Here is a 13838-nt window from a genome sequence, read left to right as displayed (position 1 = left end):
TAGTCGAGCTAAAATCCTGTTAATCATATTCGAAATCTAAAATTGATTAGTCCATCATCAAGCTTACTCTCCTTCCTCTTAGACTAAATAATTCATGCCCTTAGGACCATTTAGCAGTCAAAATGGGAATTCAATTTGCTTTAGTTATACGTGTCAGGAAACTTGACATCAGGAAGAACAATGTCAGGTCAATTTTGTCATCATAAAATGTTTTTATCTGAAAGGGAAGGTTAATATGCACTGCGAAACAGTCTCATTTTTTGGTTGTTTATACTACTTAGGTTGGAGATCAAAACATTTCGAAAAAACAAACCATTTAATAATACAATTACAACTACAGGGACAAGCTAAGAAGCCAAAAACATGTAAATAGAAAAACACATTATATTTTGCTAAATGTAACAGGTGTTTGTGATTTGTCGTCATCATTCTGCTGCACACTCAAGCAACAATAGTTGTAAACAATGAAACCTAACTATATACGAGTAACTATAAGTAGAAGTCACATGTTCTTATGTTTCTTCAGACTCATTTGAAAAACATTTTGGCCAAGAATCCCATTCAATATCGGTCATGTTGTGACATAAACTTCAGTCATTATGTCAAACATGATTATACTTCTTTTACAAAATACCAGGCACATGTGTGCTTTGAATCATCACTCTCTTTAGCTAAATCAAGCCAGTACAATGACTAACTATATACTGTTATGACAGGAATTACCAGATTTGTGTTTCGAACGTTATGATGACGAAAGCATAGTACTACATTCATCACCAACGTGACACAACTGTATCAGTGTTCGATCAGTCTCCTACGCATTGGTCTCCCTTGACAAACAGAGAACATATCTGCCCGAATACGAAATATCAATTAAAACATGAGCTATAAAATGTAATGTTAAAAATTAAACTGGAAATGCTCTAAGCCTGAAGTCAGGGACCATATCCATTACACCGCGGTGGACAATTGTTCTGGAAGCATGTTATGTAACAAATAAAAAACAGTTCGATGGAAGACAACATTGAAGCAAAAATATATTAGCATTTAAATAAAAATAGCTATTGTTTGGAAAACTGCTCTTTGGTGTAAGAAGATACTTTAAAACAAAGTTTTAATTTGATAATTGATCACTCGGTAATGAGAAGCTTCCTTATTTAACGATGTTTAAGAACACACATGAACTCGCAAAAGTCGCTTTTAAATCCTTAAAAGAAATGAATGCTTCATATCTTAAACTTTAAATATACATGAAAAAAAAATATTTCAAGCGTAAAAGGGCACTCATTCATCATGTGATATGCGTAAGCAAACGGAAGTACCTCTGAGTGGAGTTTGGTTCTGCAAACAAAACTTTAGTCGCTTTGCTTTTATTAATCATGAGTAAAACCAAAATTGATCAACCAGCTCACACTTGTATGACCTCTCTCCAAAAAAGGTAAAAACAATACCAATATCAACAAAAAACTTTAATACAATCTTGACAGAGATCTATGAATGGTTCATCTAAAGGAAGGATTAAATTACAAACTGTTCAAAGACCAATTTCAGAAGGACCTTACCTTATATTAGATCACAAATATCCTCTTTAAAGATACCAATGACAAAATCAGAATATCAAATCATGTTTCCAGTTGCAACAGGAAGATAAATAAATATTTACATAAGCCAAAGGAAATGAAGTCCCCTAGAATCAATCCTTACTCACTCTATCTTATTAATTCGATCTTGTACTAAGACGAAAAACAACATGTATAGTATACAAATGTTTAATTTGTTGTAAGCGTCATGGCCAATCAACTGTACATACACAAACATTTTCACATATTTCAACATATACGATCATAATAAACAACACATTTTCAATGAAATTATTCAAAAAGCATTGATATATCTATGTAACAACCCAACTTTTGTAAAACATAAAGACAAAATTTTGTATATCATAATGTATACTGATTTCAAGAATATAATGATGAGTTCCGATGTTTGATATGAATGAACCCGTTAAGTTTTTTGAAATAAAAAACGTCGGACATGCTTGTACACAGCTTGATGACCATGCGCTGAATGAATCAATCAATATTGCACAGTAAACACGTGCTCGATAGAGCGCGAAATCATAGCGCCCCCAGGCGTATCGTTTCGGAACGATACAAGGGGAAATTCTTTTCAATCAAACGTAGAAAATTATATTTATTGTTGTTTATACTAATATTTATTTTACAACGATTGTGAAAAAGTAACATTAACTTATGTTTAGTCACTCTCGTTGGCACGATGTTACGCGAGAGTTTGATATTGCGTTGTCGGGGGGGGGGGGGGGGAGATAAAGCTTACAAAGCCCTCTTGACCGGTTTAGTGACCACAAACAAAACGCACACGCGCCCAAGTATTTACAGTAAAATAACTGTAAAAGAGATACCGGCGATGAGTTTCATTATATCCTGTCGTTCAAAGAATTTACAAATTTATCCCTACATGTAACACTATAAACACACGAACGTGATTAAGTATAAAGAGTTGATGTAGACAATCATTGAGTTTTGAACTTTTTTCGAAAATTTGCTACTTTCGTCAAACACTTAATAAAAATTAAATCTTAACTGATGGCAGTCCGTCAACCAAGTTTTGGTGAAAAAATAGGAAAAAATATAGCAACTTTTTCTGGGCAAAATATAGGAATTTTAAGGCTGAAAAATTAACAATAAGGTAGCACACTCCTAATGGGCACCATTTCAAACTATGATCAGCTTGATAAGTTCTTTATGTGTATCATTTCCTGAATTCAAAAACAAAATTTAAAAGAAATTTACCGTCAAATAACAATTTTATTTAAATTTGAATTACCTTACCCCCATTTCAGAATTGTCGATAAAAACGACATCACCCGAGAGACAAGAAAAATCCTTTATTTAATTTATTTTTCAACATTTTGGTAATAATTTGGTATCAGAGTAACAAGAAATATATTTGCTTTCAGAAATTATACATTATTGATCACATCACCGACAAATATAATCATACTGTACTGAAATAGCCAAAATGTATTTCAATTTTAACATACTGTTTTGAACACATAAAATTGGAACATCAATGTTTAAAAGCAAAATCAACAAGTTCTAGAAATACTCATGACCTGTTCTTTATTAATAATTATCTTTAATCTTTTGAAAACATTATGCCAAAAATCAAACTGTTTTACCGTCTCATTTAAAAAAAATAAAGTTTGTAATTCCCAACCACCTAATAGTATTTCAGCCGTGCCTGTAAGTTATAAAATCTTCACAAAAGCTAATATTTATGTGTAGAAATGTATTAATTACTTTTTAATGAAAATACAATATTAACTTCTGTAAAAAATGTTAGCTAAAGAAAACAAAGAAGAAAAAAAAAGTGCTTCTGGCTGGATTCGTGTCCTGTGCTTAACACCATAGGCTAAAGCTAAATTGAGGAGTTTTAAGTAGAGGTTTTCATTAGGGCTGTGCTACCTTCAGAGATATATAAGTAAGTTAACATTTACTTACTTCTTCATTGACTATAATCATAAATTTTGAGTTTCACTTAACCAACATTCCTCAAACCTCTCCATCAAGGCAGACTATGCTGCAGCAACACAACTGCAGTCATCAAAGTGGACACCTTTAAGCTTTGATATTTGGTATACTCTTCATCAAAGGTGTTCAAATGGATAACCATGGGTGTACAACAGCAATTCTAAATGATGGTGATGGTTTGTAAAAAAATGACAGTCTTAAACTGCAAATAAACAATATCTAAAGGCAGTATCAATCTTTTGAATGTTTTCAAACATACAACAGCGTCACTTTTTAAGAAAAATATAGGAAAAAAATCCAAAATATAGGAAAATTATAGGAAATATAGGAGGTCTTAAAAAATACAGGAAATTTCTCAAAAATATAGGAAAATATAGGAATTGCTTGACGGCCTGTGATGGTAACCAAACATAAACAGTTTAAACATATATAGAGACCCTAACAATCGTTTTTTCACTAAGTTCCTATAGAAATGTTTGAACATAAACAGACAATCTAACATATGTTACTAGCTAAATACACTCTAGCTTTCCTGTTTTCTTAATAATGATAATGATCATAAACTGTCTCACTACATATACAAATTTGAATGGAAATGGAAATTTACATTTATAATATTTCCTTTTGCTTTATCGTTTTTGTCCCATCAACTGTATCGTTAGGTATGAATCACCACATCGCTCACACTTGTATCTCCTAGTAAAGAATCACGACATGTATCACACTTACACGACTTATTCTAGATAAGAAACATCACATGTCTCACACTTGTATGGTTTCTCCTAGTAAAGAATCACGGCATGTCTCACACTTGTATGGTTTCTTCTAGTTAAGAATCACCGCATGTCTCACACTTGTTTTGTTTCTCTTAGTAAAGAATCACGGCATGTCTCACACTTGTATGGTTTTTCCTAGTAAAGAAAAGAAACACCACATGTCTCACTCTGGTATGTTTTCTCTCCTAGTAAAGAAACACTTCATTCCTAACACTTCACCTTCAGTCCTTGTAAAGAAACAACACATGTCTCACACTTGTACATATATGGTTTCTCCTAGTAAAGAAACACCACATGTCTTACACTTGTATGGTTTCTCTTAGTAAAGAATCATCGCATGTCTCACACTTCTATGGTTTCACTCCTAGTAAACTAAAAAAACACCACATGTCCCACACTTGTATTGTTTCACTCCTAGTAAAGAATCACCGCATGTCTCACACTTGTATGGATTCTATATGTGAATATTTTTCTTTGTGGTTATTTAACTGATAACTGTAAGTGAACGAAACATCACATATCCCACACTTATATCGCTTTTCTCCAGAGTGTTTTCGCATGTGAGTTTCTAAATTACATTTAAGACTAAAATCAACGGAACATAATTCACATTTGTATGGCTTCTCTCCAGTGTGTATTTTCATGTGCGTCTTTAAATTGAATTTTTGAGAGAAAGCGGCATCACACTCGTCGCACTTGAATGGCTTCTCTCCTGTGTGCTTTTTCATGTGATTATCTAAAATGAATTTTCGAGAGAAAGCGGCATCACATATGTCGCACTTGTGTGGCTTCTCTCCTGTGTGCATTTTCAAGTGATTCTTTAGTGTATTCTTTCTAGAAAAAGCGGCATCACAAAAATCGCATTTGTATGGCTTCTCTCCAGTGTGTATTATCATGTGATCCTTCAAATGGAACTTTCGAGAAAAAGCGCCATCACATACATCGCACTTGAATGGCTTCTCTTCTCTGTGTATTTTCTTGTGAAACTTAACATCACCACTCGTAGAGAAAGCGTCACCACAAACATCACACTTGAATGACTTCACTTCTGTGTGCCTTTTCATATGACTCCGCATTTGATCGTTCCGTGAGAACGCAACACCACAAATCTCACATTTGTGTGGTTTTTCTCCTGTGTGAGTTCTTATGTGACCTTGCAAATGAGTTTTTCTATAGAAAGCAGCACCACAAATTGCACAAGTGTGTGGCTTTTCTCCTACGTGTATTCTAATGTGACTTTGTAATCCACGGTTTTGAGAAAAAGCAGCACCACAAGTCTCGCACTTGAATGGCTTCTCACCTGTATGTATCATTTCGTGTCTCTTTAAACGTGATCTTAAAGTAAAGGCAGTCCCACATTGTTCACACTTAAATGGCCTTTCACTAGTGTGTTCTCTTGTGTGACACTCTAAATCACTATTTTCAGTGAAAGCTGCGCCACATGTTTCACACTTAAATGACCTTTCACTTGCGTGTTCTCTTGTGTGACTCTCTAAATCACTATTGTCAGTGAAAGCTGCGCTACATGTTTCACACTTAAATAGCCTTTCACTTGTGTGTTCTCTTGTGTGACTCTCTAAATCAGTATTATCAGAGAAAGCAGCGCCACATGTATCACACTTAAATGCCATCTCACTAGTAGGAAGATCCATTCTCATCTTCAAGCAACAAGAGATCTCATTTAAAGCAATCATGAACGTTTAAGCTGGTGCAGTGTACATTGTGTGGTTTCTCTATGTGCTAGTGCAGATCTCTGTCCACTCTAACTTCTCCGTGCAAATGGTGCCTCGGATGTGAGTATTTATTTGGAACTCTACAAACTGATTTTCGATTTAAAGCAACAACACAGTTTCAAAACCTGTATGATTTCACTCATGATTATTTTCTCAAAGTATACAATACTAAACTTCCATATGCCTCTCTCATCGTTGTTGTCTTTCAATAACTTTACTTCTGTGCAAAACTTTGGCTTCTCTGTTGGTTGTGTCACCATCTCTGTACATGGACGTCCTGATCGAGATTTCTCTGCACCTACAACAGAAGATACTATTTAGCATAAGCCGATTTATAGAACATGTTTTACGTAGTATCAAGCTACTATGGAAAGTTAATTATCACACCTTAGCCACAAAGTAGTAGCATCTTACGTGAGTGACAAGTTTGGGCTCCTTGACTGTCTCTGTGTTCAATTTAAATCATGACATTGATGCTAAAATGGTCATATTATTATCACAACTTCACAGGCCCAAACAGAAGATTGACGTTTACTGACATTAGATCGAGGTCGGATTAAGGCATGATAAGTTATAAATATTTAGTAAGATATCATTAGATTAAGCTTATTTGTTATGCTGATAGCTTAGTAACTTGTCTGTGTGAGTTGCTAACATTGCTAAAAAAGGACCTGATAAAGAATTCATTGTGGTTTCTTGGCAATCTGTTCCAACTTGTTGTTATAAATTTCTTAAAAACCAGTCTAAACTTGGCTATATACTGAAGTTTTAATTTTAATCTCAATATGATGATGATATTATGAATTAGCACAACTCTACTTCCGAAAAAGTGATCTAGAAGCACAAGTAAAAGCGTTAGGTAAATTTCTTCCTCATAAAGGTAATTTTTGGCCCTGTAAATTTTCCAAAAGATATATGTTTGAAAAGTTATGTTATTGGTAAACTTAAATGTTAAATAAGGCAAAAATGACTACTTCTACTTTTATATATCAAAAAGGTTAAAAAGATTTGATAAATATAGGTACACATTGAAAGGGTATATTTTTGTTGTACTATTTTCCTCTCTTATTTTGATGTAAAATCTAATCATTATCAGCATACAAGCATATCACATATATATACAACAAGAGATGTTTGTCAAACATTATGCCCCCCCCCCCCCTGAGCGCCATGTTTTCAGGATTATATGGACAATTGAATGAAATATGCATGGACCGAAATGACAGCTGATTTGTTGCCATTAAGGCAGTTTTAAGATTATGACCATTAAAGTGTGAGGATAGATTGTGCTATGACCATGACCTTTGACTCTATGAACTCAAAATCCAGAGTCATCAGCTGGTCACCAGAAACCTAAATGTCAAGTTCGAGGGCCATGGGTGCAGGCATTGTCAAGTTATCACACAGACAAGTTTTTTTCGTTCAAGGTCACTGTGACCTTGACCTTTGACCCAATGACCCCTTAAATCATAAGGGGTCATCTACAAGTCAGATGCAACTCCAAGTCAAGTTTAAAGGCCATGGGTTCAGGCATTGTTGAGTTATCACTCGGACAACTTTTTACCATTCAAGATCACTGTGACCTTGACCTTTGGCTCTATGAATCCTAAAATCAATAAGGGTGATCTACTGGTCAGGCTTAACATCCATGTCAAGTTTAATGACCATAGGTTCAGGCATTGTTGAGATATCAGTGGGAGAAGATTTGTTAACCTTTTTGCGTTAAAGGTTACTGTGACATTGACCTTGGCCTGATGACCCCCAAAGTCGATAGGGGTCATCTACTGGGCAGGCCCAACCTTCATGTCAAGTTTGATGACCATAGGTCCAGGAATTGTCGAGTTCGCTTTCAAGGTCACTGTGACCTTGACCTTTGACCCCTAAAATCAATAGTAGTAATCTACTGGTCAGGCCCAACCTCCATGTCAGGTTTGAGGGCCATGGGTGCATGCATTGTTGAGTTATCACTCGGACAACCTTTTATCATTCAAGGTCACTTTGACCTTGACCTTTGGCCCAATGACCCCTAAAATCAATAGGGACCATCTTCTGGCCAGGCCCAACCTCCAAGTCAAGTTTGAGGGCCATGGGTGCAGGCATTGTCGAGTTATCACTCGGATAACCTTTTACCATTCCAGGTGACTGTGACCTTGACCTTTAGCCCAATGACCCCTAAAAACCATAGGGATCATCTCCTGGTCAGGCCAATTCTCCAGGTCAAGTTTGAGGGCCATGGGTGCAGGCATTGTCGAGTTATCACTCGGACAACCTTTTACCATTCAAGGTGACTGTGACCTTGACCTTTGGCCAGATGACCCCCAAACACAAAAAGGGTCATGTACTGGTCAGGCCCAATTCCAAGTCAAGTTTGGGGGCCATGGGTGCAGGCATTGTCAAGTTATCACACAGAAAACCTTTAACCATTCAAGGTGACTGTTACCTTGACCTTTGGCCCGATGACCCCCAAAAACAATAGGGGTCTTCTACTGGTCAGGCCCAACCTCCAATTCAATTATGAGGGCATGGGTGCAGGCATTGTCAAATTATCACTCGGACAACCTTTTACCATTCAAGGTCACTGTGAACTTGACCTTTGACCCGACGAGCCCCAAAAACAATAGGGGTCAGCTACTGGTCAGGCCCAACCTCCAAGTCAAGTTTGAGGGCCATGAGTGCAGGCATTGTCGAGTTATCACTCGGACGACCTTTTACCATTAAAGGTCACTGTGACCTTGACCTTTGGCCTGATGACCCCCCAAAACAATAGGGGTCATCTACTGGTCAGGCCCAACCTTCATGTCAAGTTTGAGGGCCATGGGTGCAGGCATTGTTGAGTTATCACTCGGACAAGCTTTAAAATTATTTTACCATTAAAGGTCACTGTGACCTTGACCTTTGACCCGATGACCCCCAAAATCAATAGGGGTCATCTAATGGTCAGGCCCAACCTTCATGTGAAGTTTGATGACCATACGTCAAGGAATTGTTGAGTTATCACTCCGACAACCTTTGGTCTACCGACGGACCGACCGACCGACCGACATGCCTGTGCAAAGCAATATACCCCTCTTCTTCGAAGGGGGGCATAATAATCAACTGCTGTTTTAAGTGAAGTTTTACATATATATATATATATTTTTATATTTTTTTTTTATATTTTCTAGAATTTATAAAATTGACATATTTTGCAGCTTTGCCATTTTCAGATTTATACAATTAATGTAAATGTGGATGTAGAACTTTGTACAAAGTCATAGTAAAGTTCTCAGGTCAAGAGATTGAATGACTGGCTGAGACCAAAAGGCAGAGTTATTTTCAAAACAATGCAGCATAATTTTATATTTGTCACAATAATAAAACTTTTTTTCCAAATAATACTTAAAATAACTGAAAATTGTCTTAATTACCCACAAAGTTAGTACATGTAGACTAAATCTTGATCTTCTATTTGAAATGATGATTGTGCTTAAGAAATGCAAAATGGCATTTCTTTCATGTTCTCTATACATCTGTTAACTGTTTGATGCAAGGGTGACTTTGACAGTGCTTTATTTACATTGATGAAGGGCCTTTTATTTTAAATGTTATCAAAGGTTGAGCTGTAGAAAATGGAGCTTTTCACTCTTCAAGAAATGCTTAATAATAAAATGGTTACTTATGAATAAACATTGCAAAAACTCACTAATGAATATTTAAGTCAACAATGTGACCAAAACAACAACAACATACATAACATAAGCATAGTTAATGATTAGGAGTTATTGTACTAGAATATAACTACAATTAAGGTGTTATCAAAAACTGATTGTACTATCAATAATCAGTTTCTTTAGTGAAAAAGATTATCGAAAGTCAAACTGAAACCGATTCCCATCGCTATTGGTCTGACAGCAGCCAGCTTCTGGCACCGGTTTACACATCATTTGGGTTACTAATGAATGGATTTGATAATCTCAACATGGTACTAGATATTGCCCTCAATGAAGCCTTACTACTCAATTTGTAAGAATCACACACAATAAAAATTAGATGACAGAGATTAAATCAAGGTCAAAAATGCAAGGGCAATTTCAACTGCTGTTATTCTTGACCTCGAGAGAACATGTTACAACAGCTTTGGTGTCATGTAATAGATAACATAATTATAATCTGGGTATTCATAATAAGATACTTACTTTGATCAACAGACATAGAGACACATTTTTATTGGCAGATTAACATTACATTTTTGAAAAAAGAAATGACAAATGTTTAAAACAAGCAAGACTCTTAACTGTTTAGATCAGTTATTTTGACAGGGTTCTGTACCATGACCAGTCATGTCATTTGACTAGGATATATTTATATAATATTTATTATTGTAAGTTTAAAGCAGCTAGTGACAAATTTTGAAATTTTTCATAGAAAACATGAGGCAAGAATGCCCTCAGTCATACGCTGTGAATTTTTAACGCGGAGTTAGACCCAAGTCTCTTTCAGTCCCAATTTCTGAACATCTTTTTAAAGTCACTGTTCTGATATATAATTTTTAGCTAATGCGACGCAGGATTGTCATATGATATTACTTAGGCTTATTATTAAATATATATTAGCTCAGGTACTATTTTCAGAAATTGCACTAATACACCAACATGAAATTAAAACGGAAACATAGTAAAAAATTTAAGAGTTACATATATTTAAACTTCATATAAATGCATTTGTTGTGAAAAAATAAGCAACAAACATGTTAATAAATGACACTAAATAACGAAGGTGCGTTTTGCTGCAATTGATCTAGGAGCATTTCGGCACAAACATGCGGTAATGGATAAAGGGTCCATTAGAGTAATCATGCAGGAATACATAACAGAGCTTTATAGTGCAAATATGCGGTAAAGGCTAAAGCACTGCTGAAAATTTGTATGTGCACCACTTAAAAAAAGGGATTTAGCTATGTAGGTTGTTAGCTGAGTCGGTGCATATTATGTTGCAAATGCAATTGTCAAATGTCATAGTTGTATTAAATATATTTAGATAAAGTCTAAAATAATAGACATGTTACTCTTCAAATCCCTAACGTCTAAACAGGTTTGTGCAAAAACAGGGTTTTTTTGAAAAATATTGAAATTTGATTTAGAGAAGTATTTTATGTTTAAAATAGATTATTAAGGCTTATATTCATATTTTACTATTTAAATGCAAAGATATTTTGCACAAAACAAGCTTTAAATGCATTAAAACACAGGATTTACCTTTCCAATATAACGAAACTTGACTGACACAGACAACACTTATGCAAATCACAAGAACTCGACCATATACGACAAACTTCAACATAGACCTCCTAAATGCAATCCTAACAACTCGGCCATCTCTGAGGTGTTCAAATTGTTGTAAAACTGTGAACAGCAGCATTGCAGGTGCCCTTCATGTATATATATATATATTGTTATGTTTTGACAGTATGAAATAAAAAACATCAAACTCATAATTATTTGTTGGATATTTATTTTTTGTGTACAGAACTATTATGTAAAATAACATTATCTGTTAATATTTCTTGTTTTAATGATATTTTATTGAAGCAATATGCCGTAACCTGGACTTCCGGTCGGAATAACCAACCACTTTTGGTACAATTTGTAAGTGAAGGATTTGCAATATCAAAAATCATAAGAAAATCCGTCAACGTACAATTATTTGGAGTACTGGTTGGAGAGCAGTAGCCGGCAGTTTTTGCATGTTTTTGAAGATTTTCTCGGTAGATCGAAATGTAACGGAAATAATACTTACATCTTATTAAACTAGGGGTCAAGGTCTACTAACTTTACAATATTAAAATTTGTGTTGTCACGAAGCGCGTGCCTAATTGGGGCCACAACGGGGTAATCAATTAGTGCCAATTTACGGATTATGAGAAGCAGTACCCGGCAGTTTTATTTCAGTACCGCTCCTTGATTATAAAACCGATTTATTTATAGGCTTACTAAGAATAATTTCCCCATGGGGCGCCTCTATTGAACAGGGAAGTAATACTGGTAACCAAGCGCTGGAGTAGTCTCGCTTTAACAACGCATCTAAAACCACACCATGGATCATACATAAAATTTTAAATATGTCTCAATATTGTTTGAAAGCGAATGACTGGCAATATGAAAATATCATTTCAACAGGCTTTTTTAAAAATACATTTTGCTATGATTCATCGACGAATAATCGTTCATAACCAACACTTGACTGTCGGTAATTGCTTGTCCTATAATAAGATATGCAAATTTATTCAATTGCGCATGCACAGTAACATTCACGTGACCATCCCCCACGAGAAAGTTAGCGAACTTTTTAACATTTCCAATACTTTTTGTAAATAAAATGTTTAAACGTATGCTTTGTGTTGGATTCGATGCAAATGGTGTTGCTTGGATACGGTTCTTTATTACCATTCTCACCTTTTATAAGAAGATTTTAAAAAAAGACGAATAAAAAGCGATTGCCGGCTACTGCTTTCCGCCGGCACGGACCTATAAACCATGGATTGGCAACTGCCCCATATCGGTGAAACGATAAGAAATAATAATTTACCCACAATCCTAAGCGCGCACTCGGCAAATATCGGAAAATTCCGCCGCATCTCCGGTCGGTGATTAACAGCGATCTTCGTTTATTTCCACCAACTCTGCTAATAATGCCTTGTTTGTTATAGATTTTATCATAATTCATAAATGTGATTTTAATCAGATTTAATTATACTATTATCAACTCAAATGAAAGTAGTGCACATTTGAGTCAATTTTAATTAATGTTTTCCTGCATGTATATATTCGGCCGATGTCAGACTTTCGAAAATGACCACACGGTAAGATCTCGGAATGAAATCCCGCTGCACCCGAGAGTTTGAGATTATCGCATTAACACAGATGAGAGTTGCCAATCCATGGTTTATAGGTCCATGCCGCCGGCTACTGCTCTCCAACCAGTAATTTTGATAGATACTATAAAATTATTTTGACAAAAACGATACAAAAATTCCAATTACCACAGACAAAGGTCTTATTTCCTTTATACCAAAAAGGTAAAATCACTGATCCAACAACGATGCATCACAATAATAAATATTAAATTATTTTTAAGTTCAAAAGTACCCGACGCTATTAACCCAAATCATGTCAATGTGGATTTAGTGGAGTTAGAGCTATGTGTACAGTATCGATCAAAACTAGCCGCCCGTTACACTTACATAAAGGTGGAATTAGTTGTGTAGTTCATTTGAACCATAACCAGCCGCCCGTTAAATCTACATAAAAGTATCTTCCAAATTAAATGTAAATAATGTTTTCGGTGTCCATAACTATGTAACAGACAACAGATAAATTGATACAGGAAGCAGGCAACAATTTATTTACAGCCAGTACCGATATTAACGCAGCGGTTACTTCCCCTACAATATGACATCATGACTTCCATTTAAATGTTAGGACAAATATTGTAAAGATAATGTTGATGGTTGGTGCAAAAAAAAAATACGTTAGTACATAAGTAAGTTTATTCAGTCGTCGGAAGCTTGTGATTTATTAATTATGCACGTTTATAATGTGATAGAAAGATTGCTGTTGTTAAATAGCTGAAAAGCGTAAATATCGTAATTAAAAAATAATCTTTTTTTTTTACTCTTGATATTTGTTTTTTATTTAGTTTATGTCTGCCGATGATGTTTCTTTTACGTTTTGCGGGAAAATATCGGGTTTTATTATATATGCAATATACGTGTATACATGTGCATGCAAAACATA

At 35.1% G+C, this 13838-nt stretch overlaps 1 protein-coding gene across 1 annotated transcript; it reads right to left on the bottom strand.

The window, feature by feature from the left end:
• Window positions 1–1308: 1308 nt before the first annotated feature.
• LOC128245582 (zinc finger protein 726-like) lies at window positions 1309–13418 on the bottom strand. Its single transcript, XM_052963786.1, has 2 exons — window positions 13286–13418; window positions 1309–6364 (listed from the first exon to the last, which is right to left on the bottom strand). The coding sequence occupies exon 2, from the start codon at window positions 6025–6027 to the stop codon at window positions 4771–4773; it is 1257 nt and encodes a 418-aa protein (XP_052819746.1). The 5' UTR covers window positions 6028–6364; window positions 13286–13418; the 3' UTR covers window positions 1309–4770.
• Window positions 13419–13838: the final 420 nt, after the last annotated feature.

The sequence above is a fragment of the Mya arenaria genome, chromosome 9, assembly GCF_026914265.1.
Source record: "Mya arenaria isolate MELC-2E11 chromosome 9, ASM2691426v1".
In the NCBI taxonomy this organism is placed as follows: Eukaryota; Metazoa; Mollusca; class Bivalvia; order Myida; family Myidae; genus Mya; species Mya arenaria.
Note: the sequence above shows the minus strand (reverse complement) of the source record. Positions and strands in the feature narration are given on the sequence as shown.

Bases quoted from the DNA above. Each gene is read 5' to 3' on its own strand.
- LOC128245582 (XM_052963786.1), bottom strand. From the start codon at position 6,027: ATGATTGCTTTAAATGAGATCTCTTGTTGCTTGAAGATGAGAATGGAT.